The sequence below is a fragment of the Euprymna scolopes genome, chromosome 2 (genome assembly GCF_053919585.1).
Source record: "Euprymna scolopes isolate OS-2025 chromosome 2, ASM5391958v1, whole genome shotgun sequence".
In the NCBI taxonomy this organism is placed as follows: Eukaryota; Metazoa; Mollusca; class Cephalopoda; order Sepiida; family Sepiolidae; genus Euprymna; species Euprymna scolopes.
In genome coordinates this window covers 38,365,264-38,382,851 of record NC_136483.1, presented here as the reverse complement: position 1 = coordinate 38,382,851, position 17,588 = coordinate 38,365,264, and the positions used below count along the sequence as shown (strand labels likewise).

The window sequence follows — 17,588 nt, the reverse complement described above, 5'->3', positions numbered from 1 at the left end:
CTTTAAAACAGTTATCCCCCCCTCTTACCCATTGTGGTAGTGTTATTCAGCTACTTTTATATATTCAATCAAAATAAAGAAAAACTGAGATATTTAAATATCGAGACATTGAGAAAATAATTATATCAAATAACTGATGTCAGGTAATTTTGAAAACAGATTTGCTATCCACAATAAATAGGTTAAAATACATTTATTGTTAATCTAAATAGATGACATTAAACTGTACACAGAAACAGGATGCTATATTTAAACTTCAATACTGACAATTTTTAATATATTTTATGATTAACTCGCCGTTTTGAAGAGAATCCCATAAAATTTAAATATGTAACATAAGTATTGACATATTTTAACTCTAACGTCATTTATGAAAATTAAACTTATAATTATGGATGGCACAAATACATTTTTCTTCAATTTCTGAGTAATGTTCACCGACATAGAATATAAAATATAGATTTAAATAGCTGATGCAAAAGCAGGAGTCCATAATAGCATTTGGATAAAAAAAATTTTGAAAACTTTTACATAATTAAGAAGTTTGCTATCAAATCAAACACAATGTTGCATCTGTTTCACAAGTACTTTAATAGAATGTGCTCTGAGCTATACTATATACTCCTAAACTGAGCAAAATCAACAAGCAGCAAAATCCCACCTCTTAACTCTGAAAGCTTTCCACTAATAATTTCTTTGTTTGAACTACTAGACTTTGGAATTCTGAGTTTCTTGCTTCATTGCAGAAATTTAAATGTAATGTGAACATATCTTGCTGCTCAACTTCTCACAATCTCTTGTTAGACATGATCCCAAGTAGTAGCATTTAGTAGTTCCAAGTGGCAATATGCCTTGTTTAGTGTGGAAATAAAAAGCTAGCAGTAAACGAATAAGAAAAAATACAAAATTAAGAGATAAAAGTCAAACTGAAATTATGTTTATTCCATAGTCATTGCTGGTTTAATTTTATAAAATTGGGCTCGTGTTCAGGAGTAAAATTCGAGATTATAATTTAGTGGCTATAACTTTTTTTTTTTTTTTACATGGTGGTCACCACTTATCAAGGCCCGGAAGCCACTCAAGGATAAGGGTTATTGCAAGTACAGTACATTAGTGTGGAAATTTAATGAAGTGTTTACTTAAGAGGGTGGTTCATTAGGAATTTGTTAACATTGGACTTGAACACATCCAAGTTGTAGTCAGGTGGGAAGCAGGCAGACAGAACAGAGTTCCACAGGCGTGCAGTTCTAAGAAAGAAGCTTTGTTCATGGAATCTACGTTTTGATTTAGGCACAGATAAAGATTGGGGGAAATTTCTCACAGTGGATTCAGCTAGACGGGTATTTTTCGTGAATGATTGGCGAGGGGGGACCAGAGATTGGAGTTCAGACGAGCACCTGCCATGGAAATAACGATAAAACAAGGACAGGCTCGCAACGTCTCTTCTGTGGGAGAGAGGTTGCAGGGTAGAGAAAAGGGCATCCCCCACTAAGCCACGAAGTCTATTTTGTACTCTGTCAAGGCAGGATAGGCTGTTTTTAGCAGCTCCTGCCCAGATATGGCAGTAGTATTCCATCCTTGGACGTACTTGGCTTTTATATAGATAGAGAATTGCATCAGTAGTGAGATATCTTCTGGAGCGGTAGAAGGATCCCACCATCTTTCCAGCGACCTTGGCAACAGACTTGATGTACGTGTTCCATTTCAGATCAGGAGTAAAGGACAAACTCAGGAGCTTGTCAAAACATGGGGTTTCTCCTAGACGAGAGCCATCCATTTCGATTAATGCCAGATGGGGATCAGAGCGTTGATGATGTAAAGATAAGAGTTTGGTTTTAGATGCATTAAAGGTAACCAGCCACGACTTCCCCCACTAAACCACGCATTCGAGATCAGAGGAGAGAGAATCAGAGAGAACTTTGTCATTTACAGCCTTTGATGTGTTGCCATAGATGGTCGTGTCATCAGCATAGATGTCAACAAATGATTTAAGTATGTGTTTAGGGAGATCATTGATATAGATCAGGAAGAGAGTTGGGCCCAGGATTGACCCTTGAGGGACTCCAGCATTAATACTGCAGACCTCTGATTTTTGTCCATCGATCACTACTCTTATGAGCCTATCGGAGAGAAATGATTTAATGATTGAGAAAACATTTCCAGTTATACTGTAGCTGGAAATCTTGTGAAGTAGGACTTTATGCCATACCTTGTCGAAGGCCTTTGATATGTCGAGCAATTGCCCTAGAAAGAAAGCCTTTGTCAAGAGATTCACTAATCCTGTGAGATATAACCGTTAGCACATCTGCGGTAGATCTTGCAGAATGGAAACCATATTGTGTGTCACTAAGAAGGTTATTTCTGCTGAGGTGGTTGACTATTTCTCTAATATGGATTCCAGCAACTTACTCATAACACACAGGAGACTTATTGGTCTGTACTGAGAGGGAGATGACTTATCTGAATTCTTAAATACAGGGCATACTGATGAGGTTTTCCAGGGAGTCGGAAAGTACTTCTTAAGGCAACGCTTAAACAGTTTCGTAAGTATGGGAGCAAGTTCTGGTTGAAGCTTTTTTAACACTATAATTGGGATGCCGTCAGGGCCAGTTGCTTTACTGGAATCAAGGTTCTTGATTAGCTTGGCGACCTCATGCACAGATATTTGTATGTTACCTAGCGTGTTTTGTGTTATAGGAGGAAATATGGGGAGTTGATGGCCTTCGTCGCATAGGGTAGAATTAGCTGCAAAGTTCTTGGCAAATAGTCTGGCCTTGTCTGATGCTGACGAGATAACCTCTGGTCCATTGATAATGGTTGGGATAGAATGCACACTTCTGTTCAGGATCCTATTTGTTATTTGCCAAAACTGGTGGGAACCAAGCCGCTGATCAGCTACTTTGGATTTAACAGACTGGGCGCATAGCTCTCTCGCATTTTTTATTACTTTTTTACAGTGGTTGCTGGCGTTCCTGAAAGCAGCTTTAGTCTCAGTGCATCTATTACATTGGTAGTTATAAAAAAAGTGATTTCTGTGCGCGATAGCAGCAGCACATTCTGGGGAGAACCATGGATGGTCTTATAATAGAACAAATAGCACCCCTCATGAAAAATACATTTGTCTTAAATAGTATGGTAAACTGAACAGAGGATTAAATAAAAGTCATAGAATAGTTTTGTCTTCAACAGATACAAGATCTCCATTATATATATGATCTCACACATAATTTCCCGTTAGGTTTATAATTACAGTTAACTTTATATTGCTGTATTCCCACCAAAGCAAACTTGTTTTCACTACAAGATTAATGTATTATAGAAAATGGGTAAAAATAAATATATTTTACCTGGCTTCTGAAGAACTCTTTGAAAAACTTGGCCCAGACATACAGAGATATTCGCCAGAATACCTGCCAGAAAATTTTTTACCATCTACTTCACCTAAAAGGAAATGGAGGGAAAAATTTAAAACGTTTGTCATAACAAAAAATGTTGAAAAGAAACAATGCTGTAAAAAATAAATAAAAAGTGGTCATTAATAATATTAATATAGAAGAGGCTAATTTGCCTATCTTGACAAAGTTATTTTGATTGTCAATCTACCATTATTTAACACTGTTTAGTATTTATAAGGAAATGGAATGATAAATAAAATGGCTAAAGATATAACTATTTTTCACCATCAATTATTAAAAATCAAAAGATATAGTTATGTTAATTGAAATTTTCTTTCTGACTTCCACTTCATGTTTAGCAGAAATCTTGCCAAAGTATACGGAGGAAAAGTTTCTTCTGATTAATACTTATGCAATTCCAATTTAATTTTGAAACTCTACATAAACTAGTCTTTACTTTGAAAATATATTTTTACAAGACATTTAAAACAATGTAAAGACTAAAATTACAAGATATTAAAAAAACATTTAAAAATGAAGACTTTATGTAAAATTTTAATTTTTTTTAATATAAAACCATTACAAAAAAAAATTAAGGTAAAGACTAATAAAACTTATATTTTGATAATATTCTATTAGTAAAACCATTCCTAAGTGAAGATCAATACATTTATGTAAAGTTTTAAAATTAAACTGAAATTACATAAGTCTTAATCAGAAGAGACTTTTTCTTGGTATACTTTGGCAAGATTACTGCTAAACAGAAGCAGAAATCAAAAAGAAACAGTTTTATTTAACATAACCAAAGTTATTACTCCCTAAAATAAAATCATTTCATGTTATTTGTGATGTTGTCTCATGCTTAATCGATACGACCTGACAATTTTTTTTTTAGTGCAAATTTTATCTTTCTGGATAATACCATTTCCAATATTAATGCCTGTATTTACCTGGCAGTGCTGAAATTTTTTTACTTTCATTTGTTTCTTTTTAAATTCATAAATACAAATTTTTAAGCCTTCACTCTAAAAAATTATAATAAACCCAAAACAGTTCAAATCTGCAAGCAGGCAAATAAATGAAAAATGCTGATTAAGTGACAATTGCAAGGAGGAGAAAAATGGTTATGTAGCGTCAATCTTGTGTGTGGGTGAAGAGTAAATATTAAAGCTTAAAATAATTTTTTAGTTTACACTATTTCATTTTTTTTTATTTCAATTAATAGTAGATAAAAGTCTATGGTTTATAATTATCAAAGTTACGTTGAAAGAAATCGATATGTCAAATTATCCCAGTTTTATTTATCCTCCAGTGTAATAACTACTAATATATATCAATTGGTATTTTCATATATCTCCTTTATAAAGTTTATATATATGTACAAAGTAATCTCCTAAACTAATGAATAGATACTTTTTTTCTGAGATAAATATTTTCAAAGATGTAACTAAACTCCACCTATTCAAAATTTGCACCACCACGCTAACACATATTGCTTCAGACTGACAACAACCGTAAAATAAGACCAGACATATCCTTTTCTCAAGAGGCTGACCCATCAGGATTAATAACACCAAAAAAATGAAGAGAAAAGTCTTCTTTGAAAAGGTTTCTTACAAAAGTCGCAGAAAAAATTGATTTTAATCATTCAATATTTTATAACATTCAGTTTTCTAAAATTTTTAAAAACCTTACAAAATGTTTTCAAGGATGTGACCAAACTTCTTTATAAAATGTTTATTTTTAAAGCCAAAGCCTAAATTCTACAAGTTTAGAATTCCATATATATTCAAAACAGAATCCGAAGTCATTTAAAGAAATCAACAAACTTAGAATTCCAGCCAAAGTACCTGAATCATTTGAAGAAAACAAATTATATATATTCGTTTTAATTCAAGGAGTTAGCCTGTTCATGGAGAGAGAAAGATACATGTCTGATGTTGTTGACAGCTGCCATAAGTCCGAATTGATGTGGGTTGTGTGGTCAGCATAAATTCTGGATAGAGAAAATTGGAGATGATGTTTTTTTCAAAGACGGAAGCAATTTTCTTCATTCACAATTTGCATTAACCACACAACCCACATCAGCTTATGGCATCAACAACACTGGACGTATACTTTTTTCTCTCCATATGGGGCTGACCCCTCAGGTTAATAAACTGTTCCATTGCCGCAATGTTGCATCTCTGTGCCTGTTTTACAAATATTTTAATGGAATGTGCTCTGATGAACTCGTTACACTTGTGCCCCCTCGACATACATATCTTCAACAAACCCGCTTAGCAACAAAACCACACCCTTCATTGTTGAGGTCCTCAAATGCCAAAAAGCTTTCTACTCTTAATAGTTTCTTCCCTTGAACAGCTAGACTTTGGAATTCTCTCCCTACTACCTGTTTCCCCGACTGTACTGATATACAGAAGTTTAAATGTAACGTAAACCAATATCTTGTTATTTTCTAGGCATGGTGCCAAATAGTAACCTTTACATCCATTCAAGTGGCGATGTGCCTTGTTGGAGGTGAATGCTAGTTAAAAAAAAAAAAAAATTAAAAAAAAAAAAAAAAAAAAACAGTAAATCTTCTATGAATATGCTTTAACAACAAAAGTCTCAGAATAAAAAATAATTTTAATCAATAAATAAAATTATTTGGTTTTCTAAATTTTCAAATTAAATTTATGAAACGCTTTCAAAGATGTTTAATAAGGAAAATTAGTCACATCTTTACTGGCCAACTATTTTCAATTTTAGCAAAATTGACTGTTTCAATTAAAGATGCCACTGGTGATTTGTTGCTCTGCAAGGATCAGTGGCAGCTTTGTTAGCATACTTCTTTACTGGATTTTCTTTACATCAAATACGACCATTTGAAATTGGTGTAGTTATGAATGGTATATCAATGTTGCTTAGCAATGATTTCACAGGTAAAGAGCTATGTCTTATCCTAAAGCAGCGATAAAGGTAAGACCCCCCCCCCCGAGATATTTCTTCCAAATATAATGCCTTATGTACAGGTGAAAAAAAAAAATTAAAGTGCCAAGAAAGTTAATGTTAAAGAATATGAGGTGCTTTTGGTTTATTGCATATCAACCATTGGTTATTTAATGTTGAATACAGTTGCCAAATATAATTCCATAGGTAGGATAATAATTTATACTTCTTGAATACACCCAAGTTGGGAAAACACTTATAATAGACTAAACCATAGACCCATAACATGAGTTTTATGTCGTCAAATTCCATAAAAAGGGTAATTATATTCCTAGAATATATTACCCTTAGATAACCAGAATACACTGCCCCCAGAATGAAATTTCAATGCAAGTGGGAACATTATTCCTAGAAGGAAATTCTGAAAGAGGGAAGAATTATTCTCAGAAAACACCACTCCAAAAAAAAACAGTTTTAAAACATTACTCTTTGGCATTGGCAATCTTCGTTGTTCTCAGCATGATTGACCCTTAGCTATCATCACCTAGTATCTATTTGATATAGATTTTTGAAGAATCAGATTGAATAATATGGTTGGGGATTAACTTATAAATACTACTAGAGCACAACCTATCTAGTAAAAGTATGGATTGAAGTGGACGAATGCCTAGCCATTAGGATCACATCCTAAGCCATTGTGGGTCACCACTCGTTTTCAGGGAAAGGGGTACCCTTCTGCATGGAGTTGTAGTCATTGAATCTGTGACTCCACATACAGGAAATCTGAGGTGGTTGTCTAGTCCCACATTAAAATTCCAAAATTTATTACAAACAAGGTGATCAACATATTTCAAACCCCTCTAAATCATGAAACAGAATTAAATCCTATAATCTCATGCCAACAGTTTGAGGAGTTTGTGGCAAATATCCATTGGCTCAGAATCAAGTAAAAAACAATCTAAATTCGAAAGCCAAAGTATGTCCATCTTTGATTGCAGTTAGAAAAAAGACAATGCACCCATAAGACTCATTGAGATTAGATTTCATGTATATTTAAAATAAAATAAAATAAATAAATAAAATAAAAAATTTTTTTTTTTAAAAATGAATAAATAAAATAAAAAATTTAAAGTTACTTCTGTACAAATACTAAGAAAAAAAAAATTCTGGAAACCTGAAGATGGAAAAGAAACTACAAAGAATCAAATGTTGTGCTTTAAGGAATGCAGATGGAATATAACGAATTCTGTTTTAACTGAATTTGATGAATATCATTGAAAGGAAACTGAATATTTGTGAGAAATTTAGAGAGAAATAATTACATAACATAAACGGCTCTTAATTTGGGGAAATTATAGGTATTGATATTAAACTCCAAACAGGAGCATTGTAAAGCCACTCTTAAAATATAAAATAAAGCTTGATTTTAGTAAATGTCTGACAATGAATTCTGTGACGAAATTTTACGGGTAAGTTTCTACATCAGAAATTTAACTGCTATGAAGAGATCGACTGCACACTTGACCAGTATAAATAGTGAAGCTTGATTTAATTCGCAAACATGAATGAATGAGAAGGACGTCTCTACAAAGAGAAACGATTGCAAGTGATATGATTCTCCATCTCAATTCTAAAAGTTCAGAATTCTTGACAACCGACTTTTCACAGATCAAAGTCATTTGAAAAAAATCTATAAGATATGACTGGCCATTCAAAACAATGCATTAAAAACAAAAAAAAACGTTTTAAAATATCGTTTCTACATTGGACATTTTCTGAACACTTCTAAAGACAACCATTTGAGTCTTGAAATAAACATCCTTTCATCTGAAGAAATACTGAATAATACAATTTGGAATGAACTTAGATACTATTTAACACATGGGAGCTAATAAAATAAAACTTGATTTCAGCAAATCTCTACCAATGAACTCTGACTCGATAGTCTAAATCTAAGCAAAGTTTTCTAAATCAGAAATTTGGCTGCTATTGTGAGATTGATTGTACAATTGATTTATTCCACAAATATGGATAGGACTTGAGTGCATTTTGTTATCCTAAGTAAAGTACTACTTTATTATCATAGATATTTGTATATTTTCTGCCTGATATTCTCATTAATTATCAGTCACATATTAGAACACTTTTTCACCTTCATTTTTGTATATATATTCATCTTTAAATAAATAAAAATTTTATGATTCCTGGTGTTGGCTTGTTTCTTTAGCAGCACACATCTTTTTCCGTTATTAAACATTTTTTTTAAAATTCATTTTTTAAATTTATTTTCCTTTACATATCTTACGAAAACTTAATACATTTATTTTTTCTAACAAATTACACACACACACCCATTCCTGTTTGTTCATTTTGTTTGTGTGTTCATGGACCATTTCAAGGATTTTGAAGAGATACCCCCCATAACTATATTCTGAAGCTACATTACTTAGAGTACTTGGATAAATATATTTCATTTTAAAAACAAACTGTGTTGGCGGGGGGGGGGGGAGGCAGCCGCACTTGAAATTTATAAAAAAGAAATGTTTTATTTTACTGATAAATTAAAAATTAGAAATATAAAAATAAATGGAAATATTAATAGAGGTTTCATGGTTTGGATCAAGAGTATCTATAGGTTTATATTAATTCTTGAGGATATTCAGAATATGAATTGAGGTCGTTAAAAACTGTAAATTTATACACACACACAACTTAATTTACACTTCCTTCCAAGTAATATTGAATACATTCATGAGCTCATCTTCAAAATTGAACATTATAAAATGTTCATATGAATACAAAAATGTAATATGGTGTTATGGGCTGTGAAAGGAAGGCATTCAGTTTTTCATTCAATGCCATATTTGCCTACTAGTATATAAGACAAATGTCGTTGCGTTTATTGCTAGTCACCCAAAAACCCATGTAGTATAAAACGTAATAATAAAAGCCAATGTTACCATACAGCATTTCATTAGATTATTTCATTATTTTGCAACTAGTCAAGATGGAGTTTGGAAAACTTTATAATCTTTTCATATGTTTGTTAATGTGTGCGCACGCCATCTTTATACACATTGGAATGTAGGAGGACTGACCCAACCTTCCACCTACATACAGCGTTTTAGTAGTCTTAAATGGTCACCCATCTGGTGCTAGCCAGGCTCAGCATTGCTTAACTTTGCTGATCTGACAAGAACTGGTGTGTCAACATGATTGTACCATATAATTACAAGTAAAAATAGAATTTATTGAATTATTCAGCTTAATGGATGTTTTACATGCTGACATGTGTTGGATGGCTTTTAGAAATTGACTTTCAAACTAAACTATCGCTGACCAGATTTTATTCCTCTTTCTCTCAAGTCTATTCTTACCACTTTCTCCCATGTTTTCCTTGGCCTTCTCCTGTCAACTGAAACTGACCTCAAATGTTCTAATTCTACTAATCAAAGAACTCATTCAACTTGATTATTCTATTGAAATTCTGTGTTTTGCACATCTCCATGTTCAGATTTAATCTTCTGTGTTCTTCAGATTTGAGCTGTATTTAAAACTCACATTACACACTGTATCATCCTATCATTTATCTCCATGCAACGCATGCCCTCAACTCTATAAGCAGGTTTAATTTTCATATGCATGACTCTTTCCTTGATCCATTTTTTTTTTTAATGGAAATCGATCCAGACAAGGCATGCATGTAAAGAACTATGAAAAAAAGAATTCAAAGCTAAAAACTAGCCAATGATAAATGCTTCATACATAGATTCAGATCCAGAAAACAGCAATTCTTCCCCTTTTGTGAAAAACATCGCCCATGGACAAAATAAACTAATGCAGTTATGACAGAAAAATACAAAAGATTTTTAATCTACCAATTGTAAAATTTTACATTTCAAATATTTTTTTATAAATACAAATTGTTAAAATTTTCTCACTCTTTCCTTTTTATAATGAGTCTTAAAACATAAGCTTGAATTATTTGAGAAAAAAATTACAAGAATTTACAAAACTCTGAATTTTGAAAGAAACATGCAATGATCTATATAAATTATTCACAAAGTTAATATTTTCTAATATAAAATTGTTAACTAATTCTTTGTTTCAAATTCTGATAAAAGATGATACATCAATACCTTACTGTAGTATTCAGAGTTAGGATCAGACTGATGAACCATCTCTGAACCCACAAAACAGCATGATCACGGTCATCTTTGCAAGTGATGGACAAACATTGTAGTAATCCACATAACTGTCTATTACTAAAAGCTACTTTTTTATGTTTGTCTATTACAGTTTAATGAGATAAAAATAGTTCATCTATCCTCATTTCATTTATATTACAGTTAAAAACAGACAATATAAATTTTTTATTAATGCAAATACAATAGAACAATGAGAAAACTGAGATATGTAATTAAACCTGTCCACACACACACACACACATAACTTCTAATGACAATTATATATATTAACTCTCTCAAATGAAGTGGCCATTTCTTTAACAACTCTTTGTTTTTCATAGCAGTGAACAGTCAGTTATCTATTCTTCCTTTCTCCATTTATTCAGCTTGCTCATCTTTTTTTTTCTTAAATGCATTTGTTTGAAATTTCATTAGTATATATATATATATATATATATAATTTTTTTTTTTTTTTTTTTTTTTTTTAAACTTTTTCTTATTTTTGCAGATTAAAATTTTTTTTTACAAATATCTTGTATCTTTTCTGTTATTACATTTTCACCCCCAAAAAGGCACAATACCACTTTGATGTACGGGATTATTATAAGGGACATAAGTTGCAGGGATACTATATAGGAAGTTGAGCAGCAAGATGTCTGTTCACATTACACTTGAACTTCTGTATGTCACTAAAGTTGTCGAAGCAGGAACCCAGAAGGGCATTCCAAAGTTTAGCAGTTCTAGGGAAGAAACTAGATTTTCTTACATCTAGGAATGTCTGTGTAGGGGTGGGACTTTACTGCTTGTCGGGTTTGTCAAGGATATTTACGTCGAGAGGGGTACAAGGGCTTGTAATTTGTCAGAGCATCCACCATCAAAATACTTGTAAAAAAGGCAGAGGGATGTAACATTTTGTCGATGGGACAGAGGTTGAAGGTTGAAGGTCAGGACCTATCAGGTTGGTGACTCTTTTGAACCCTGTTCAGGAGTGAGAGACTAGTAGCAGATGCACCAGCCCAAAATACTCCACTCAAGGGTGAATAGTGGCCCTGTAGAGGTGTAAGTTACTTTCTAGCACATTAGAGAGAGCTCACCGCAATGCTCTCAATGTATCTGTTCTCACTCATGTTCCTTGTGAGCGTTAAGCCAAGTAGATTGAACGAAATACTTTCAGGTAATGTATCTTTAGCCATAGCTATTGGTAGTTGAGAAGGTTTCTTCTAACTATTAAAGGAAACGAGCTTGGTCTGGGCAGCATTGAATGTTATTTTCCATTTTTGACCCCCATTCTGCTACAGACTGGAGGTCTTCCTCTAGGGTTTCCCCGATTGCCTTGGATATGCGCTCATTCGTTTTCCCCTCATGCCTATTATAGAGCATGGTATCATCAATAAATATAGCCATCTCAGACTATTTTATCAGGGAGGTCATTTATGAATAACATTGAATAATAAAGGTCCAAGGATCGATCCTTAAGGTACACCCACATTTATATCATTGTTTAGACGTACGGCCATTGAGGACAACCTGGATTCTTCTCTTATTTAAGACTAGCAGAGGGTACCCGGCATTGCCCGAGTGTTTGGAGGTGTGTGTGGTTGTTAATAAAAACCTAAGAATAAGTGAAGTAAAAAATGTAAACAGAAAAACAAACATTAAAACATCTGAAAAATAAAGCAGGGGAGGGGGGGGGGTAATCAAAACAAAAAACACAAAAAAAACTAATGTAAGGCAAACGAACGATGTTAAATGTAAAAATCGAAAAAACAAAAAGGAAAAAGAAAACAGAAAAACGAACGTTAAAACTAACCCCCCCCCAAAAAAAACATGTGAAAAATGGCTTAAATAAGCCTGTTTCGATATCAAAATTTAAAAAATCGGTGGGTACCCGGGTGTTTTTGGGTGTGTGTGGTCAGTCGGGGTGGGGGTGCTAATGAAAACCTAAGAATAAGCGAAGTAAAAAAAAAAAAAAATAGAAAAATGAACGTTACGTGAAAAATGGCTTAAATAACACTGCTTCAATATTAAAATTTAAAAAATAAAAAAAAATTAAAAAAACTCACACCACGATTCGAACCCAAAACGTTTAGATAATGACCCAACGCTCTAACCAACTGAGCTAACACGACGTACATGAAATAGTGTCAGTTCTTCAAATATTTAAACTAAATCAGGTCATGACGTCATCTGACACATGCGTAGAACCGATCTCATCATGAGAAGACTGTTTTTGTTGCCCCCCCCCCCCCCGTAGAAAATTGTTGATTTCGGGGTGAAAAAATGAACGTTTTTTGGCCAATTTTTCGATATTTTTCGGGCGAAGGATGGAGCTTCAATATGATACTAAGTTTGTTAATTTTTGTTCTGTCTGTCAAAAGTTTTTAGCGGACACACACATATATACGTACAAACATACACACATTTTCGCTTTTATATATATACTAGCGAGGGGTACCCAGCGTTGCCCGGGTGTTTTGGGGTGTGTGTGAAAAAAAAAAAAGGAAGCTTTTCCGACACGCAGTTGGAAAATAGTGTGAAAAAAAAAAAACCAAACAGGTGCTCGTTTTTGATTGACGTGATGGCGATTTTGTGCGGGACAGTTTTTAATGAGGTCAATTGAAAAACCCGCTCGCCCGTCTGATATGACGAAGTCGACACTGGCTCTGGGCCTGTGATTAGAGTAGAGTTTCGCTTTTGTTTATACCGAAAAGCGAATGTAACGCGTGCCGATGCGGGAAATGTGGAATAATTAAGGTTTGAAAGTGAATAAAATTAAATAGACAGGCGAGGTCCGTGGGTAACTCTGAGATATTACAATTTATGGATGATATAAAAAGTTTTAAGAAGTTGCGAAGCGAGCGAGCGCTTTTCCGAAAGAAGCCTTTTGCAGACATCGCGGAAAAGTGCACACAAACACACACACACACACACATTTTGCCTTTTATATAATAGAAGGATTTAATCATGTTAAGTATTCGTTCAGTAATACCACAGGATCTGATTTTCATGAGACCATCATGCCATACCCTGCTAAAAGCCTTTTCCCTCTCCTCCCCTGCTTTATGGTATATACATTCGTGAACCAGTTCTTTCTGACATGCAGAAGTTCAAGTGTAATGTGAACAGACATCTTGCTACTCATCTATCTTCATAATATCCCTGCAACTTATGTCACCGATAGTAGCCCCCTACGTCAAAGTGGCACTGTGCCTTGTTTGGGGTGAAAATTGAATAATAAAAAAAAAATAAATAAAATAAAAAAAGATTACAGTTAGAATATCTGCAATAGGACGGGCTTGCCTAAATCCATATTGATGGTCAGACAGAAGTTTACAAACTGTAAGGTGGTGGATTAGAGCTTAATTATGAACTCAAATATTTTGACGAAAAGGAGGAGGCTAATGGGGCGATAATTTAATGGGTCAGTTTTTTTGCCAGAGTTCTTGTAAACTAGTACCACAGAATCAGTTTTCCAGCAGTCAGGAAAGCAAGATTCGTTAAGACATTTGTTGAAGAGTTTGGAGAGAAATGGAACAATCTTGGTGGAGCATTTATTTAATAGTACAGCTGGAATGAGATCAGGTCCACATGCTTTTGAGGTGTCTAGGTTTTTTTTATGATATCATGAACTTGAGAAGGGGTGATTTTTGGATCATCTAGTGTGGTTTCTGTCTGCAAAGGAAAATCAGAGGGAGTGGTTTGTTTGGTCCAAAGTAGAGTTTAAGGCAAAGTGATGTGCAAGCATGTTAGCTTTCTTGGTTGCCGTGCAAACAACCTCATGATTATTGGATAGAGGGGGAATTGTGGATTGCCCATTATTTTCTACACTGTTATAGATTTTCCAGAAATCACGAATTCCTAATTTCTGTGCTTCGATGCTTTTTCTGGTGGTTTCGGTATATTCTCTCTTAGCTGTCGCTACTTCTTTTTTACAATTACTTCTAGCTTCTATAAACTTTCATCTATTTGCACTGGACTAATGCCAGATAAATCTGCGGTATGCATGTTGCCTCTGGGCAATGGCAGCTGTGCAAGTAAAAGTAAACCATTGGGGGAACATTCAGTGGTCTAATTTGCACACTGTTTCACAGGCAAAGAAAAGATATTTCCCCATGGGACTTCTCTGATGTGATCTCTAATGGCATCCCAGTCAGCCTTATTGTAGTACCTTCTTGTTTTAAGCAATGGCTCTTCAACTTGGAGTCGAAAGTTTAGAGTGATGTCTATCATTATCACAGCGTGATCAGCATTCCCAAGTGGGCAATGGGCATTTGTTACACAATCTTCAGGAACAGTTGTCAGAAATAGATCCAAAAGTGAGGCTTGCTGGTCCTGACGATCTGGGAGACTAGTTGGGAATATTACTGTGTGTCAAGGAATGGGATGTAGAAAAGTTATGGATGATGCTACTAGCTGTGTGTGTAGTTAGAGAAGCCAAGCCAATTATTGTGGTGGCATTAAAGTCACCAAATACATGTATTTTGGCGCTAGTGTTAAGGGAGAGTGCTACATCTATGCTGTCAGAGACATGATTGATTAGAGTACAGTCCTGGATTGAGGGAGAGCGATAAGAAAAATATATGTAGCTAACGCTATGTTGTAAAGTTAGTTTAAAGCACATGAAGGTCTGGTCATCTGATTCTAGTTTAGATGATCTAGTCATGGGGAGGAGGTTATGAATATAGACTCCAAGTCCATGCATGTGCCTGTCAAAGTCCTTATGACAAAGTGGAAGATAACCAGGCATCCTAAAGATGTTAGTGGGGATGGAGGAGCGCAAGTTAATTTCAGTAAGTGCTAAGATATCTGGGGAGTTTGCTAGGAGAAATGATTCTACAACATCTAAGTTAGTTCTAAGTTAACAGATATTTGTAAATGCAAGCCTCAAAGGAGGAGTCAAATGTTTTTTTTTTTCTTTGAACTATGATTAAAGATCAGAGTCTTTCAACAACTTAAAAGCAATATCTTTAACCCTACCACTTATTCTATGTCCAGGAGGCAATGGTCCCTTACAAAGATATTAGCTTTACTAAGATACTCTCTCTTTCTTAGTTGTGTTTAAAGTTCGTTTTTTTTTGGGGGGGGGGACGTTACCACCTGAATTTTAAGTTGCTGAGGAGGGGGGGTTGTTTAATTAGCAATAGATGATTGAAGCCTTAGAAATTGACTTCAGACTTGAGTAAAATAAGATAAAAAAGGTCGGATTCAATGTTACCAAATGCCATGACCAATAAGAGTCCATTATTCAAAAGTTCTTGGCTTAATATGTTCAAAGAACATCAGTTGGAATAAGTACATAGATGTTGTAATGAAGGTAGTCTCCCTTTAACAGGCTAGAAAACTGCCAGTATCACTATCTCTATAAAGCTACCATTTGCCCGTGTGTGGAGTATTATTACCACATCTAGACTGGTGCACTAACTACTAGTTTTCCCTCTTGGATAGAGTGCAAAGGAGTCTGTAACTTAAGTCCCACACTGTCTGCTAAACTCCAATCCTTGTCGCATCACCAATGTTGCATCTCTGTATGTGTTTTTATTTTTGTTTTTCAAGTACTTCCACAGAATGTTCTCCAATGAAATTACACCACTTTTCAACGAAAATGCTTCTAATCCATCTAGCAACAACATTACACCTCTCCACTGTAGAGGTTAGAAAATGCTGGAAAATTTTCTACTCTAATAGTTTCATCAAATTGCTTCCCTATGCAATATTCTCTCTGCTTTCAACCATATTAACATGCAGAAATTTAAATGTAATGTGAACAAACATCTTGCTTCTCAACTCTCCACTTAGCTGCCTTCTATAAATATGGCCCCTATTACAATAACCTTATTTTACTGGCAATGTGCCTTGTTTGGGATGAACAAACATAAAGCCGACTTCAACCAGAGTTGGATGCTGGCAAACATATTTAATTACATGTTTAATGAATATTAAGCTTTCAATTAATGCATGCATAAGTTTGTTAATTATAATCATTAAAAAGTTCTGTTTCGCCCAACAATCTTAAGTTTCTGAATTTTTGAGATGAGGATTGATAATTTGTTGGATTCGGATTATGGTTCTCATTTTGAGTTATTTTCACGTTTTGACCAATATAACCTCACACCTTCAGGTGTATCTTGTTGAACTCTAGATTCTGCACAAAATTTTCTTGTGTCTCCAATGACCCATGGCATAGTGGATTAAGTACTTGGTAAAATTAATTAGTAAGTTAATCTCTTCTGAAAGTTGAAACCTCAATCCTCAGTATGAGTGACATTCAAAACAATTGCAAATTACTTAAGATTTTTACCCAGTTAAGGCTGACAGAATGAGAGTATGCTACCCCATTAAATTAAAATAAAGGGTTCTGTTAGAAATTTCATGCAATATACCTGAAGGTCAGAGGTTACCTCAAGTCAAACGTGCAAATAAAGCACTCAAAGTGAGAAAAGTAGTCCAAATAATCTAAACACAAATCTTATGGGAGGGTGGGAGTTAAATGCAATAATCTTTTAATGTTTAAAATTGAAAGACACACATAAAATATATCGCATTCATCATTAGAAGTTATTTTATCGAAAATAGAAATGAAATTAAATAAAAGGAATAAAAAGATCCCAATTTTAACATGTTACTTCAGATATTATTGTTAAAAAAAACAAACTATTTTAATGCATAAAAAAAAAAACAGAAAACCAAAAGTTTGTTTAAAAAAGAAAAGTTTTAAAAGTAAAACAAATCCATTGATGTGTTTCACAAACTGACAAGAAATGAGAGAAAAATGAAAGTTTTACCCACCATAACTTTTTCTTTTTTTTTTTTAATTACTGTACTTCATAACACTAAAAACGGAAATAGTTATATTCAACATTTGTTGATAAAAAAGGAAAAGGAAAACAGAAAATAAGAGAATAAAGTTAGGTCTTATGCTCAATAAAAAAAAAATAGAACAGCAGGAAACACCTGTGTACACCTGTTAGAATTTCAGATACATCAACAATTTTTTTTTACTACTAATACTACTGAGAGGTTCAACATTTTTGTAGCGTAAATCAATGTTGTATTGATTAAATTGTACACAGAAAAT

General features: G+C 33.8%; 1 protein-coding gene across 3 annotated transcripts in view; it reads right to left on the bottom strand.

The window, feature by feature from the left end:
• Window positions 1–17,588, bottom strand: part of LOC145291179 (uncharacterized) — a 315,627-nt gene that overhangs the window by 66,074 nt on the left and 231,965 nt on the right. For all 3 annotated transcript variants that reach the window (XM_080136747.1, XM_080136757.1, XM_080136763.1), the window contains exon 8: window positions 3,348–3,441. In XM_080136747.1, coding sequence (XP_079992873.1) covers window positions 3,348–3,441 — 94 coding nt within the window. The remainder of the gene's footprint in view (window positions 1–3,347; window positions 3,442–17,588) is intronic.